Source organism: Athene noctua, chromosome 1, assembly GCF_965140245.1.
Source record: "Athene noctua chromosome 1, bAthNoc1.hap1.1, whole genome shotgun sequence".
Lineage (NCBI taxonomy): Eukaryota > Metazoa > Chordata > Aves > Strigiformes > Strigidae > Athene > Athene noctua.
The window spans coordinates 74329233-74344767 of record NC_134037.1 but is presented as its reverse complement, the minus strand read 5'-3'; the positions used below and the strand labels follow the sequence as shown (position 1 = coordinate 74344767).

Sequence of the window (15535 nt, the reverse complement as noted above, 5' to 3'; positions counted from 1 at the left end):
CATTTAAAAGGAAAGGTGGGACAGCTGCTTGGAAAGTGAGAGAAGACTGCGTGCTCTGCATCTATCAGAGCCTGCTGATGAGAGCTGTTTCCAGGGATGGAGGTGAGAGGAGGAGCTCTGGCAATGGAGCAGAAGTTACCCCAGTAGAAACTGAACTGAAAGAAGAGCCAGTAAGTTCTTCTCAAGTAACTGCAGTAGGGAAAATTGACCCTAGGCTGATACAATCTGCAAGCAAACATCAAATAATCACCTGTGGTCTATTGTCTTTACCTGTGGCTAGCTGAGATCATCAGACAGGTTTCTTTGTTTGGCTGGCTTCTGCATTAATTAGGCCCACCTGCTCCTTCACTAATAGTATATCTGTGTGATTTGGGACACAGGCTTTAAAAGTGCAAAATCTGAGCTTAATGCTGAATCCTTGTGGAACTGAAAGTCAAGCTTTAGTGGGGTCTGTTTGTTGCTTGTTCAGAAGGGTGGTTATCAACTTGTAAAGAAACCATTGAAGAAATAATTTGTAGTTTGGGACTATTTAATTGGTAAATTAGGGAGTGGGTGTTAGGTGGAGTGTGTACGGGGCACTTTTGGGTGCAATTGGTCTGTTCTGGAAGAGAAGCTAAGCAACTCTTCCTCTTGTGTTTTCTTGCAAGTCTCTACCACTGGCATGTTTGCATCACGTGTACTTTGCTGTAATATTTTGCCAAGGGCGGCTCTGTTAATGTTTGTCTCTACCAAGCAGATAAGTAGGAATTTTTAAGATCTACATTTGCATTTCATTATTGGTTGCTCTTGCAAAGATACAATTAATGAAAGCTCTTGGATTTCTCTTTCCAGAAAGTATTACTTTTAGGAAAGGTATCTTCCCTTTCAAATGGAGATGAAATAAACATTGTTGTGGTTTAACACCAGCCAACAATTAAGCACCACACAGCTGCTCGCTCACTCACTCCTTCCCCCTCCCAGTGGGATGGTGAGGAGAATTGAAAAAAAAGTAAAACTCAGAGGTTGAGATAATAGTTTAATAACTAAATTACTATTATATTTTATTGTTATAATTTAAAATGAATATAACAAAGATAAATAAGACCTGAGGAAAGACAAGTGACGCACAGTGCAATTGCTCACCATCTGCTGACTGATGCCTGAGCAGTGATCTGCCCTTCCCAGCAAACTCCCCCAGTTTATATACTGAGCATGACGTTCTGTGGTATGGAATATCCCTTTGGCTAATTTGGGTCAGCTGTCCTGTCCATGCTCCCTCCCTCCCAGCTTCTTGTGCACTTCCTTGCTGGTAGGGCATGGGAAACAGAAAAATCCTTAACTCTGGATAAATGCTACTTAGCAACAACTCAAACCTCTGTGTGTTATCAATGTCATTCTTACACTGAATCCAAAACAGCACTGTACCAGCTGCTAGGAAGAAAATTAACTCTGTTTCACCCAAAACCAGGACAACACCTTCTCTGAGGTGTATCCATTCTTATTTTAAAAATTTGAGCTGGTCACGGAGTGGTTATTACTACAGTCATTGTGTGAGCTTGGCCATTGCTCCTGCTGCTTCTCCAACCTTACTACAGCTAGCTTGGCATGATATTTACGTCATCATTGAGCATCTCTGAAATACACAGCTATCACATGCTACTAAGTTGTACCTTATTCATGTCTGGTTTTATGATGCACTTTGGGATGAGATCATCAGACTCATTTTCATTAGTAATTTACTAAGAGTTTCAACAAAGGAATCAAAGGACACCGTGTCTGGAAAAAAGGAGAGGCTGAAGTCCTATTCCCCTTTCTGAGGCTTGTTTTTTGCCTTTTTCATTTTCTCAGTTCTAAAATTATTTGGGATAAGAGCAGCCAAAGGACACTGAGCTAAATAGTTGTGTCTCTGTAGATTTTGTAAGTCTCTTACAAAAAAGATTTGTGTGCATCCTTTCTAGCAGACGCTTACAAAAAGAATGTAAGAAGTTGAGTAAGCTCCTGTGAATGACAGTGTAGAAACTCCCCTTAGACATCCCGAAGGATGCTGAACTCCTGTCTGAAAAATTAATTAAGGTTTATAAAACATTTTTTAAAAAGTGCTGCAGAAAACTAATAGAAAATGAACGCTAACTATTTAAATGTTGACAGGAAATAACAAAGCATCAAAGCTGGCTTTGCCATGAAGCTCGAGAAGAAGAGATGCTGAGTTTGGGTGGAGAAGGCAGAAGTAACTAACATGAAGAAGCAAGAGTCTTAGTACTGGAAATTGTCCAGGCAGTGCCTGACATTGCAGGAGGTAGATGGAGTCTTGATCTGTGGGTGTGCTGTGCACCTAAGCAGGATTGTGACTATGGTGTCCCTGGGGATGTGTGCTCCTCGCCGATCACACTCCCAGCTCCCAGAGCCCCTCCACTGGCTGAGCCAGTGCTGTTGCCTCCCCGCTAAGAAATGCGGTGCTGTGCTCCACAGCAGGGAGGGAAGCTGGGCAGGATGTGAGAGGCCTTTGTGGACCACATCTGTGGGCAGGAAGGGAGGATACAAACCTTTCCTTTCTCCTTATGAGTCAAAAGGTATCCTTCCAGAAGGGCTGTGGTACTCACTGTGTTTAGATTTATTTTCCTTATACGATTTGTCATGCAAAGTCACAACCATCATATTTTAACTGAAGCCTGCCAGGCTTAGCAGTATTTGTACGTCTACCGAGCATGGTGTAGCCTGATTTTCCCGGGCATGTGATCCATCTTTTTTTAATGTAGTACTGATATCTAGGAGAATGCTAGGTCAGGTATAATGTGGAGAGTTCAGACTTTTATCAGAATAAAGCAATTCGTTGTTCCTAACTGTTTTCTACTGATAGAATTAAACAGACTTAACTCCATCTGGTTCTTATTGGGCATATTAGTGTACTGGGCTCTCTGTGATGCGATACTCTAGTCACGAGGCTGTCCATAAGACTGGGAGCTGACAGCTAAGACTCTAAAAGAATAAATAATGATTTCTGACTGTACAGCAAAGAGTACATGGTCTAAATACTGTCTATTTTAAAGCCACTGGATAAGTATTGTTTGCACCACTTTTAAAATCAGGAGTATTTTCTGTAGTTGTCTAACTGGCAGAGGATGTTGAAACACGATCATTTCAGCAATATATAGTAATCTGATGTGCAAATGCACATGATGGATCTATCACTCTCTTATAATTCACGTCTGTACATACTAAGAGTGTCTGAGACAGAGCAAGAGCCTGTTTAGCAGAACGGCTGATGGGTTGGGTGTGTGGATCTGCATCCTGCCCCTCACTAGACACTTTCTGGAGCAGCCGCTGGCACATCTGCTTTCTGCTGGAGAGCAGCTGCCATCTCCTTTGGCTGATATGGGTGATGCAGAGAACCCCACTGCAAGGGACCCTGCTACCAGAAATAATAATCATACTTATATAATTCTTAAGGAAAATACTTTAAAAATGAAGTAACAGGTAAGACTTAAAAGAAACGATGGTTTAGAAGGACTTTCCAAAAAATGTAGCGAGTACAGTAAGATAAAATTGTTACAAGATGGGTTGTGGTAGGTTGATGGGATGGAGCCTGCAACAGGTAAGGGATGTAGTTCCAGTCAAAGGCTGTGACGTGAAACTCTGCATGTTTCAGTTTGATGACCTCCACCAAGGGGTAAGAGGGAGAGAGCAAAAAGGAGATACAATTACTGTTTATAGTGTGTTGCATTGTAATTTGCTTGTGTTAAGCATTTTAGGGCTTTTGCAGGTCACCTGTAGGGTCTAGCTGGAATTTTTATTTCTCCCTTCCCCTGAACACTCCGTGCATACAATGGCTTATTTATTTCTCTGAAGCTTTGATGTTCTGATTTACACTTGATAGACTGGGCAGGGTGTTGTTAGTGATGTTGAGAAACCTCATGTGTTTTGTTCACACATGCAGAGTTAATTGCCAGGTCTCTGAGCAAGAAGCCATTTCCCTCAGGTCATCTGTCAGGAACCCAAGAAGGTTGGTGTCCATTGCACTGTGGGGCACGATCCACTTTCCAAGGCAACCTGATGCCTCCCAGTCTCTAGCATGTAGCTTAATACTGATATCAAAGTGCTCAGGGTTGTTTGTGGTATAGATTTCTTGTGGGAAAAGCCTTTTATAAGGTTGCCAGTATTTGTGATAGTCTGGTTCTGATGGCACACATTGGCTTTTCCAGCTTAGTTTGATGCATATTTCAGTTTTTCACTATTAAATGCTTTGTTGAAACCATTGTGTCATTTTTGTGTGACACTGTGGCGAGATGATACACACCACTTTGGGACAGAAAGATTGTTTAATGATTCAGAGCTTTGTGTTTGAGGTTTGTGTTTTTCACAGAGAAAGAGTTTGGCCTCATAAAGACGATCTCCCTAAACCCTCAGTAAAGAAAGGACAAAGTTGAGCTTCTCTATGGCCACCTTAATCTGGAACTAGGATCCTGTTCTGAGTATATCTCTAGAAGAAAGTCTGTCTCTTGCATACAGAAGAGTGCTCTCCAAGTTGGTTAATCCTGCCTGGTGTGTAGATGTGGGAAACTCTTACTAACTGCACACCCACATGTAGCTGATGGTGTGATAGGAGGGTACACTCACATGCACAGTGCCTCTGCTATAACTGGGCAAAACTAGATTCACCGCTTATGTGTTGATCGTTTCCATCTCCTGTGTAGTGATTTGCAGGAGAACAACTGCTGGGAGCTTCATAGCTGCTCCATGGAGAGACTTTCCATCCAGAGTGCACTGGAGTGTATGTGAGAGCAGCCATGAGCCCACACACTGCACGTGCGACACGCTGGGGAATCGTATCAGAATCGCTGCCCCACTGCCTAGTGCTGCCCTGTAAAGTGCACAGTGACCATTTTCCAAGATTTCCAAATGTTAAGCACCTGGTCAGAGTTCTGTGAGATGTCCCAGAAATCTCAGAAAATTGACCAGATTTATTTCTTCCCTGTAGCTTATAGAGGTCCAGTACAACATGCTTCTAGAATGTGTCTTTTGTGGATGCTTGTCACCTACATAACTACGGATAAAAATGTAAACAAAAACTGTATTCTAATGCTAAATTTCAATCAATTTGTAATTCTGTAGTAGCAGTGGTAACACAAACCAAATACGGCAGTCATAGGTGCGTTTCAAAACCCTTGTAAGATTTGAGTTTCTGTTTATTCTAAAACTCCCCTACTCTTTTTGCAGCTGTTTTTTTGTAAAATGCCCCTGGGATTTATTACTGCAGGACATTGGCATCATTAAAAGAGAGGAACCCTGTGATATCTAGAAGGAGGGAGGTCTGTTTGAGGGAAGGAGAGTAGGGAATATTTTAAAATGTCATAGTCATTGAATGTCTTGGTAAAAAGGCATCTTGTGAATGTCTGAAGATGAATAGATACTATAATTGCAAGACCATAGAAGATGGTAGCTTGTGTAAACTGCCGGGTTTTTGCGCTTCTCTCATGTCAATTTGTTTCTTAAAGCAACTGCTCCTGGAGTCAAGTGATTTTGCAAGATCTTTTTTTCCTTATTTTCTTTATTTTCCTTTTTTAAAAGCAAAGGCTCTGTGTCTTGGATAAAGTCAAAGGGTTGAGGGGAAGACTGCCACAGCCATGTGTCATGTCCCTCTGATGAAAGTCGCTGCCTCCACAGAAGGGATGACATCATGGCTCAGGAAGCAGCTCTTGGACCACCACAGTTTATAGTCTAGTTTCTGTTACCTGTACTGCAAGGCTGAAAAGTGCAGATATTCAGGACCTGCTTCTGTAAGTAGTGTCGTCATGGTTGCACCGGAGCACTGACCTCGGTCGGCAGGGAGGGGCAAGGCAAGTGGGAGTGCTCCCCTTGCACCTATTTGATCTTAATCTATTGCTGCCTGAGGCAGAACAACGAGGGGTTTTTAGACTTTGTACTGCAGAGTTGGTTTTGTTGTTTGGTTTTTTTTTTTAATATGCCTCCAAACTATAAAAAAGACAATGTACAGAAGACAGTGTGCACAAGAGGAGCCCAGAATATTTAAATTCTGAGATCAACAGTGTGCCTTGTTCAGATATTTGGAAAGTAAGGTGGCATTACTATTGTAATTGGTTCAACGTGGATTTCAGAAGGTCACTAAGTAAATTACCCCTGACTAATTAAACTAGTTTTGAGTTATGCAAGCCATCTCAGAGTACCAAGAGACTTCACTGGCACACCTTTATGCTTGTACTTCATAGGCTTATAGTTGCATAAAATTTAAAAGTCAATTAGTAAAGATTTCATACCTGATTTGGGCCTTTCATTATTTCTTATTACTAGTCAATAGTATGATGAATTACATAGTGTGTATCCTACATGTACGCCCTAAAGAAGGGTCAACAAAAACTCGCATATTTCTACATCATCAGTGGCTCCTTTACCACTTTCTCTCAGCATAATTCTCTTGTACTTTTTCTACCCGTGCCCCCCACCTCCTTTTCTCTGTTCTGTGTTATTCACCACTCCAGCAAAAGCTGCAGTAACACAGCGCTTAGAAAAGTCTTGTCCCTTTCTTTGCATACCAGTTGCTGAGAAAGGAAGTGCTTCAACCAGCCTTTCTTTCTGGGGCTAGCTTTGAGGACAGAAAAAAGAGCATCATTGGAAACACGGAGAGAAGATGAGGAGCGCAAGTCACCCCAATTCTGCTTTATGCCTTTTCCAGGAACTATTTTTAGCCCTCTTAGCAAATGGTATCACTTGTTGCCACAGCCCTCCCAGGGCACTGGTGCTGCAAAATCAGTGCAAGCCTTGTCAGCTGTGGAGCTGGCTGTGGGGAGCCTGGTGCCGGGACACCCCGGGGCCAAACAGGGAGCCGGGGGGGGGGGAAGGTGGGAGCACAGGTGCTAGGCCAGGCCCTAGGTTGTGTTTGGATGGGGCAGGACACATAACATCCAACCTAGCAGCAAGCAGCGCTGGTGAGATGCTGGAGAAGCTACTAACTGCTCGAAGGGGTGAGCTCTTAAAATGCTCAGCCAGTGTGTGACAGCTGCACATCCATTAAATCTGTCGCTTTCTTCCCCCCAGCCCTGCACAGACAGGTGCTTCCAATAAGCAACGTCTGGAAACAGTAGCTTTCCAAGATGCATCTAACCATTTCACAGCTTAGGGATGAGCACTAAGACTAAAGGATTTCCTTGCTGCGGGCCCCAGGAGGAGCCGGGAGCCGAGGTGTGAGATGGTGAGCGGGACTTCGGGTCATCCTCCCACCCCTGCACTGCTGACTTCTCCCGCTCCTGCCGGCCACGGGCAGTGGGGCTTGGCCACTGCTGTTGATCGTACCTTCCCCAGCAAGGGGCTCGCGTGTGCGCGCAGGGGCACTCAGCCGTTTCCTTAGAGGGGTGCTGGAGCATCCCTACTGCTCTCTGTCATTAGTGATTATTTAACATCCTTCTAAGGCCGGGGGTAGTAACAGGGAGCAGGAGGCGTGGATGGAGGCAGCGTTCCGGCAGTCCGTTCCTGAGGAGAGCTTTGCCTTTCACAAGGCGATGGGTGACAGATCTCTCCTCAGGAGAACGATGCGGACCCGGTATTTAAACTAAAAACCTGGATTAACTGGGCGCCTCTTCCCGTGCCGGCCGGGTACCGGGGGCGGCTGGCTCCGCTGCCCAGCTGACCTTTCCGCGGTGTTAAGGAAGCGCCGTTTGGCTTTGCCGCCGGAGCTCCCGGCAGCCAGGTGAGGCGCCGGCGCGGGGAGGGGGGGCCCGGTCAGCAACAAGCCCTCCGCCGGGGGCCGGGACCCCGCCGGGGCGGTGCTGGGGCCCTTTGTTGCCGCCCCGGGCGGCCACGTGCGCCGGGCGAGCCCACGGGCAGGCGGGGGGTGCGGGGCCGGTCGGCGGCGGCGGGAGGGGGAGGAGGAGGAGGGGCTTTGCCGCCGCTCCGCCGCCGGGTGGGCGCCCCCGCCGCGCCGCAGTGGCACCGCCGCGCCGCCGGCCGGGCTGTCGCTGGGCCCAAAGTTTGAGGGGGGGTGGCGGTGTCCCGGGGCGGGCCGGCCGGGAGCGGGGCGGGGGAGGCATGGCGGGGCGGGGCGGCCCGGCGGCGGGGAGCCGGCGCTGATCCGGCGGCCGGGCCGGGCTATGGAGGGGGAGCGGGCAGGCGGCCCCGCCGCCCCGGCGGAGAGCGGCACGTCGGAGGCGTTCGCCCAGCTGTGGGCCGACGTGATGGGCATCCTGGTGAGTGCGGCTGGGGACCGGGAGCCGGGGCGGCTTCGGGCGCGGGGCCGCCCGCCGTGGGACGCCGCGTCTCGCCGGCACCTGCCGCGGAGCGTTGCCCGCGTCGGGGAGCGCCCTCGCCGCGCGGGCTCGTACGTCCCCGCGAAAGCAACTCCGTGGGCAGAGCCCAGCGCTGTGCAGAGACCGCTTTCGTCGCGGCTTCGGAGTGAAGTTTTCTGGGCTGTCACTGTCGGGGAGGGTGACGGGCGGCGCGGCGCGGGTGCGGGGCTGTTTACCGGGGCCAGGCAGCCCCGGCGCCTGTTTACGCGCCCGCCGAGGCCGGTCAATGGGCACATTGTTTCCTGGCGTGCTGGAGGATTCGGTGCAATTTGGGCGAAAAGCTGGTTTGTTGCTGCCTTCACATTCCACGCACGTGTTTCGGCGTCCCCGCGCCGGGCTCGGTGGAGCCTCGCGCGTGGGGGGCGCTGCCACCCCCGGGCCCGGTGGGCGCCGTGGGCCGTCCAGCAGCGCTGCCCGGTTGCGCTCCCGGGTGCCGGGTTTGGAGCATTTCCTCCCCATAGTTTTTTGGAAGGGAGTTGCTCGGTTACGGCCCGTGGAGTTTCTGGGCTGGTAATCTTCTGGGGAGGGACTAATCCTCGTAATTCACTGGTTACAAACAAAAGAGATGGCCCCAGTAACAAGGGCTCAAGGAATTATATTTAGTGGGCACGTAGCGTACCGACAGGACGGACTAGATGGCAAACAGAAGTACAGGAAGAGTCAATTCTTTATTTCTACTCGCAGCAGGAGGATAATATTTACTTTAGGTGCAAGATGATAATTACCGCAGAGGACTGCCACTCAGCAAAAAAACAAATACTAGTGTTATATACTTACTGGAGCTGGCAGTTTTCCAGTGATACAGGAATGTGGTAATCAACAGCGGAGTGCCTGTTTATTCGTTTTAAAAGCAAGCCAATAGGCGTATTAATTTTTGTTATTAACGTTTAACCAACCGACGTTAAAGAATATTAAGAGAAACATCTTCTGGAGAACTTCTGTGGAATGTAACGAATGGTAAACCCATAGATTCTAGTTCAGAAGCTTTACAGAATTGAACAGAGAATTTAATTAGTGTTTTATGCTGCAGGTTTTTTTTTTTTCCGAGTGGACTTTATTGTTAATATCCAAAGTAAGATTAAAAAAATCTGCCTCACTTCTTCATAGATGCTCTCTATTGAGATGGCATTCAATTTAATAGCACCCGGCTGCGTACGCTCTCTCACTGTTAATGATTTTAATCTAAGAATGCAAGCAGAGTCAGTTCTGCCAGTTTGTAGGGAGCACACAGTTGGTACTTTATGAACAGTCTCTTTCTCTCTTTTTTTTTTTTTTTTTTTTTTTTTTTTTTTTTGTCTGGCAGGTTTCAGTACTGCATTTAGTAAGAGCAAAGTGCTATTGGATGCCTGGGAAGGAGTGTTTGAGGAGGCCAAACCAACAGCCTAGCGTGCTGGAGCTCAGTGCAGAATAAGATCTGATTCTCACACAGCTAATAATTTGAATAGGTTTCTTCTGGCTGTACAGGCTAGTTTCCTTCCTGGGAAAAGAGAGCTATTTATTTTTTGTCTTCTAATAAAACTAAGCTAAAGTCATTTGTCTTTAGAATTGGTCTGCTTTACAGGAAGGAATCATCTTGTAACTGTGAAGTTGCTGGTTTATATCAGTTGCAAACATCACCTGGCCCTGTTACCTTTTCTTACTGCAGTGTTTTGTGTTGCAACACAATTAGAAATACAAAAAGATACCCTTGTGTTGGGTCTCAAATAACAACTTACCTGAGGGAAGAGAGAAGCTCTTCTTGGTGCAAGCTGTCGGCTTTCTTCAGATTTGGGTTTTTAAAGACTTTCTAGTCTTTGCGTCTGCAAAATATATCTTAATATGAACTGAGTGTAGACTTAATTAGTGCTCTGTTCTTGTCTGAAGGCAAGGAAGAGGTAGCTCCAGTGCATTTGTCACTGCTTGTCTTTGTGATACGTAGAGCTTTGTCCCTTTCAAACCTGTGCTGTGAAAGACAAACAGTAAACTAGGTTTGTGGCTCCCAAATGGAAGGCTGTAGATGATTGCTCATGGTCCATGAGGCCACAACAGTGGCCTGCATATCTGACTTGACTTCTTTAGTGTTGTCGATTGAGAGTATGGGTCTTAAACTCCTGGGATTTACAGTAATTCATCATCTAAAATGTCTAGGGAGCACAGAGGTAAACACTGGAGTGGTTCACTGGGAACAGCTCTATGAACCAAGAAGTTGGTGCAGTGGTAGGCTGCCCAGGTTGGCTCTACAAACAGTTTGAAAGCTATACAAGGAATGCACTAGCAGCAGGGGAGAAGAGGAGAGAAGAGCCGGGATCTTGGGAGGGGAAACTAGAATGAAATGAAGAAAGAAGGTGATCATCAGAAGTTTGTTGATTGACTGGGAGAGAAAATTGCATTCTTAAGCAATGATCATAGGATGATGCAGGTTAGAAGGGACCTCAGGCAGCATCTAGCCTGACCTCGAGCTGCAGCAGGGAGAGCTGTGAGGCCGGGTGAGGTTGCTTGGGGCTTTATCCAGTCAGGTCTTGAAAACCTCCAGGGACAGAAACCACACAACCTCTCTGTGCAGCCTGTTCCACTGCTTCACTGTCCTTATGGTGAAAAAGATGTTCTTCATGAAAATGATGAAATGCCTGATTCTGGTCCCCTCATGCTGAGGAGTTACAGCAGTGGGGAGGAGGAGGGGAAGGTGTTGCCTTCCTCTGACTGGCCCTGCGGGAAGCCTTGTGGGGCATGGTGGTGGCTGTGGTGACGTCTCCTCTAGGTGCAGGTTTAGGAGGAGAGGCCATGGGAGTCCACCCAGATGATACTTGGTACTGCAGTTCCTTAAAATACACGTTCAGCCCCTCTCACTCAGCAGATCGATATATTTCATTGCTTGTGTACGTTTAGTTAGGTTCCTTAAAACAGGACCTCATTAGCAGGGACCTGTGATGGCAGATCCCAGGTCCGGAGGGGAAGCAAATACTTTGCAAGTGCTGCTTGTAAGCAGCATATTTTATGGACTTTGAAGTCACATAATAACACTCTCTCTGTACTTGACAAATATTGAGTGTACTTGCAGCTGTACTGGGATTTTGTGAAGTAAATGTGACTTTTCCCTCTTGCACTTATTCTAATGAAGTATTCCATAAGTGCAGCTGTGGTATAAGCACCTCAAAGCTATTTGTGCTGTTAATGGAGCTCACTAGATAACATAATTATACTTAAAAGCTTTTGCTTAGTTTGTAGCAAGCACATGTTGAATGTACTGGTTAATTATAATTTGCAGTGTCTCAAAGCAACAATGGATGTTGGAAGTTTATTAAGAGAGATTGCAGTAGGTGGATCATGAGTAATAACATAGAAATTCTCTGCATCCCCAAAACTCGACACCATAAAAAGGGATATTTTTGGCACGGAATCATACATTGATGTGGCAGTTGCAAACTCTCCGTTGGTAAGAGTCTGAAGGTTTGTATGTGATGAGATTCAAGAACAAATTATAATATGAAGTGAAAATCATGAACTTTATTCTTTTAAAGATGTGTTTTCAAAACACAGGATGTGAACAGTACAGGAAAGACACTCCAGTATCTGTTTTTAGGATGTTCTAACTTCTTGCATAGCATAACTGGAACAGGTATCTGGGTCAAATTGTGCCATTAATGAAATCACTGGCAAAACTCTGATTGGTTTTGATAGAGCAGGGATTTCACTAAAGAAAATGTCTATTTGTGAGAGGAGATTGTCTTCAGTGGCTAAAACGCTGAAGATACAGTGGAACTTGAAGAGATGCAATGAAATTAGAAGTCTCTCCAGCTCTTTATTTCAAAGTGATAGCTAGTTTCTTGTACCAAACTATTGAATAAATTATAAGAGCTGAAATAAAAGAAAATTCTTCATTTTTGGTAATATTTTTCAGTTATGCTAAGAGAAAGCCGGTGTTTTCCCACCATCTGCTGTTAGCTGAAGAGAACAGTCTTTTGAGGACAATAAAGCTCATTTGGGTTTGTACTGGGAGCCCTAATATTTACATACATAATCTGTTTTGCTTTCTGTGTTTCAGTGACTATTTGAATTTCTTATCAAAGTAATAAAGAAACAAACTGAAAGAGAGAAAGATGCTAGCTGATAATACTGCTGTGAAAACACGTAATTACATACTGGCTAACATAGTTTGGGGGAAGGAGTTTGACATTAAGCCAGGGAGCCTGGATATCTGGAGAGATTGGAAAGTAGATCCCTGACCAATAAAAGCAAGCGGAGGACTGCCAGGAGGAGTTGTGGCAGCTTACACCAGCTGCAGATTTCTCCCAGGATTGCTCTTCCTTAAGCCATCGTTAGTTCGCTGTGACCTCCCGTGGAAATCTCTCTACTCCATTGCTATCTGTGTCTTGTTTGGGCAATTCAGTTTCCCTGATGTCTGCTTGGCACCAAAAGGCCATTTCAGCTGAAGCCACCGGTGCTCAGTATGGCTCTGTGGAAAAGTGCAGACAACTGAATAGCTGTTCCAGGTAGAATGTGCTTTTGAAAACACAATATGCTTGGGTTTTTTTCTGATTTTTATTGACATGTTGACAAAATGGTTGTGGCACGGTTAGCTCAAAAAGCACTGTGGGATATTCTGATTCTAAACATTTTTGTTTCGACTTTTACTTTGGACTGCATTTTTAAAGCATATCCTAGGTGCAACAGTGAGGATAAACCTAGAAGGCCTGGTCTCTGCTTTTCAAACTAGCAGGTATTGTTTTTTCTGTTTTACAAAACTGTGGTGAAGATCTTAAATCAAAACAGAGTGACTGACTGTCAGTTTCGGTGTTGGATTCAGTTTTATATTTTAAACTTAACCCGTTGCATCTCCATTCCCTCTTGTCTCCATGTGCTGTTATGCCTAGCAATGCTAATCCCTTTATGAAGAAAGACAGCTCGTAGAGATAACCTTTGGTCTAGGCTTTTTCTTGCACGTCAGGTCACATAAAACAGATGTCTTCATCAGAGAGTTTAGTCCCTGCAAGCCCATATGCAGTCAGGAATGCGTAGGTTCTGGTGCTCTCTTCATTTGTTCTTGAAAGCAAACTCCCATGTTTCCCTGGCCTTTGAATTACAGAGGAAAAAGTAGGGAAGATTTTTATATACCTGTTCTTTGTCTGCTATGAACTGCTCTTTGCTAGAGAATAACTATAAATTAATGGTAAACTTGAATCTTGGTGATAAAATTTTTACTTTCTAGTGTGTTACTGCTTTGCTGTGAATACCAGCTCCATAATTGATATTTGGAAATATCATTTTTCATTTTTTTCACATTTTGAAAGTCAAATGACCAAGCTCTCTTGTCTTTTAAGAGCAATGGAATACCAGATTGCCAGACTTTGCCTGTAATGCTGACTCCTTCCTTTTGTAGATATGAAAAAATGGAGCCTCTAAACAGAAAGAAAATGTGAAAATTAGTGTGGAAAATGCAAGTGTTGCACATGCAGGACAATGCACATTTAAAGAAATCTTATTATGTAGAATGCAATGTATTATTCTACAGATGTTGGTTACCATTTTCTGTAGTCAGGTTAAAAACTCTTATTTTTAGCATATCTCAGAGCAAATGACACTTTACAGAACTAGATAATAGTTAACTTATTCTGATGCTGTCTAGAAAACAATGTAAATTAGCAGTGATTGCAGGAGATGCTGTGCAAACAGAGGCGCAGAGAGGTTAAACCACATGAGCCAAGTGGAGGGACGGACACTCGGCCGAGCGGGGTCACTGCTGCGTGGGTGCAGGGCCGAGGGACAGATGAAATGGGCAGTGCCTGGGGCAAGAGTTAGAGGGGAGAAAGGGTTTCCCTCTGCTTCCAGACCCTGGTTGAACTGCTCCAGCTTGGGCCCTGGACTTGGCTCCTTCAGGACTTCTATCCCTTCAGAGGTGGCATGGTGGAGGAGAGGATGCTGGTGCGCCCAGCCCTGCTGCCTGTGCCTTCCCGGGTTTCCCTCCATCATTTGGAGTCTCTGGTTGTAGCTTTTCTTTCATGCAGCAGCACAGGCTTTTTCCTTTTCTGCTTACCCCATTGTCATGGTATCGGTGGTTGTAGAGCACATGTTGTGCTCAGACTTCAGGAGGTTCAGTAACACAGGATGAATAAGAATTTTTTTTTAATGACCCAGCAAAGTGATTTATCACAATACCTGTTTTAACATAAAATGCTGCTAATAATTTTCCTCTTTGCCATTGCATGACTCAGGCAATGATTAATGAACATGCTGCTTTGTCTCTTGCCATTATTGGCAGTGGGAGGAGGAGGAAGGTGGTGGTTGTGACTGTGGGAATGCTGAGGTGGCTTTGCAAGAATTTAGATTCCAGGTTTTTAATGAAGAAATGAACAAAAAGAGGAATGGGGTTCAATGTGTGCAAGTCTGTAAAAATTAAGTTTCTGCTATAAAAGCATATTCTCCATTAAAGAAGCATGTAGACATGTGTTGTGTGATTAGATAAAGAGGTAAGAAGGGCTTTTGTTTCTCATTGTTGTCAAGAAACTTAACTGTCTCACTGGCAGGAATAAATTACAACACAATTCACTGAAACACATTTGAAACCAGGAGTTCACAACACAGATTTCCATTGTGGAAAATAACTACTCTAAAAATAAAAGAAGCTGCCCCCACCACAGCACAGTAGCTGTGGTGTGGGTCAGGTGTGGGCCTCGAGCTCTGCTTTGATCTTCTTGAGGTGAGGGGAACATTTTTCCTGCCTTACGGTAATAGCAGACCTTTCTTGTCTACTGCCATGTTTTGAAGCACAAAGCTGTAAAGTGCTGTGTTTATCTGAACTAAGATTAGTATGATAAGATACTTAATGGTTTAAGTTTTAATGGCACCTGGATAAGCATTGTTGAGCTGCGTACTAGTTTGAGGCACGTTTCCTGTGAAGAGTTTAAAATTGAGAGTGGGGATTGTGTAACCTATCTGGAAAACAGTTTTAAGCAGAGTATAACTGGAAAATTAGATGGACAAGCTTAAGAATATAATACAATGTTTTATAAATCACACTTTGAGAATCATATGATAAATTGGAGAACTGCTTCCTAATACCCATGTACCAATTTGAGTGCGATCTGGTTGGAGTGCTCTTGTGGGTCTGCTCTGCTACAAGCACATTAGATTTTGCTGATTTGACTTTCCTGTGGCCCTGCTGAACATGGGGATATGCTGTTGAGATTGGTTTACGTGATCAGGCCTCCGGATGGAAAAAATAGTTGCTCTTATGTGCATGGATAAACACACACATTGAAGCTTACAAGCATGGTAATATAATTATC

At 45.0% G+C, this 15535-nt stretch overlaps 1 protein-coding gene across 2 annotated transcripts in view; it reads left to right on the top strand.

Annotated features, from left to right (window-relative positions):
• LOC141956246 (SAM and SH3 domain-containing protein 1-like) overlaps positions 1-15535 on the top strand; it is a 572685-nt gene that overhangs the window by 438385 nt on the left and 118765 nt on the right. The window contains exon 1 of one of the 2 annotated variants that reach the window (XM_074896589.1): positions 8042-8174. The exons of the other annotated variant lie outside the window; for it this stretch is intronic. Coding sequence (XP_074752690.1) covers positions 8079-8174 — 96 coding nt within the window. The 5' untranslated portion in view covers positions 8042-8078. Of the gene's footprint in view, positions 1-8041; positions 8175-15535 lie in introns of those variants that run through there. 2 annotated transcript variants of the gene reach the window in all.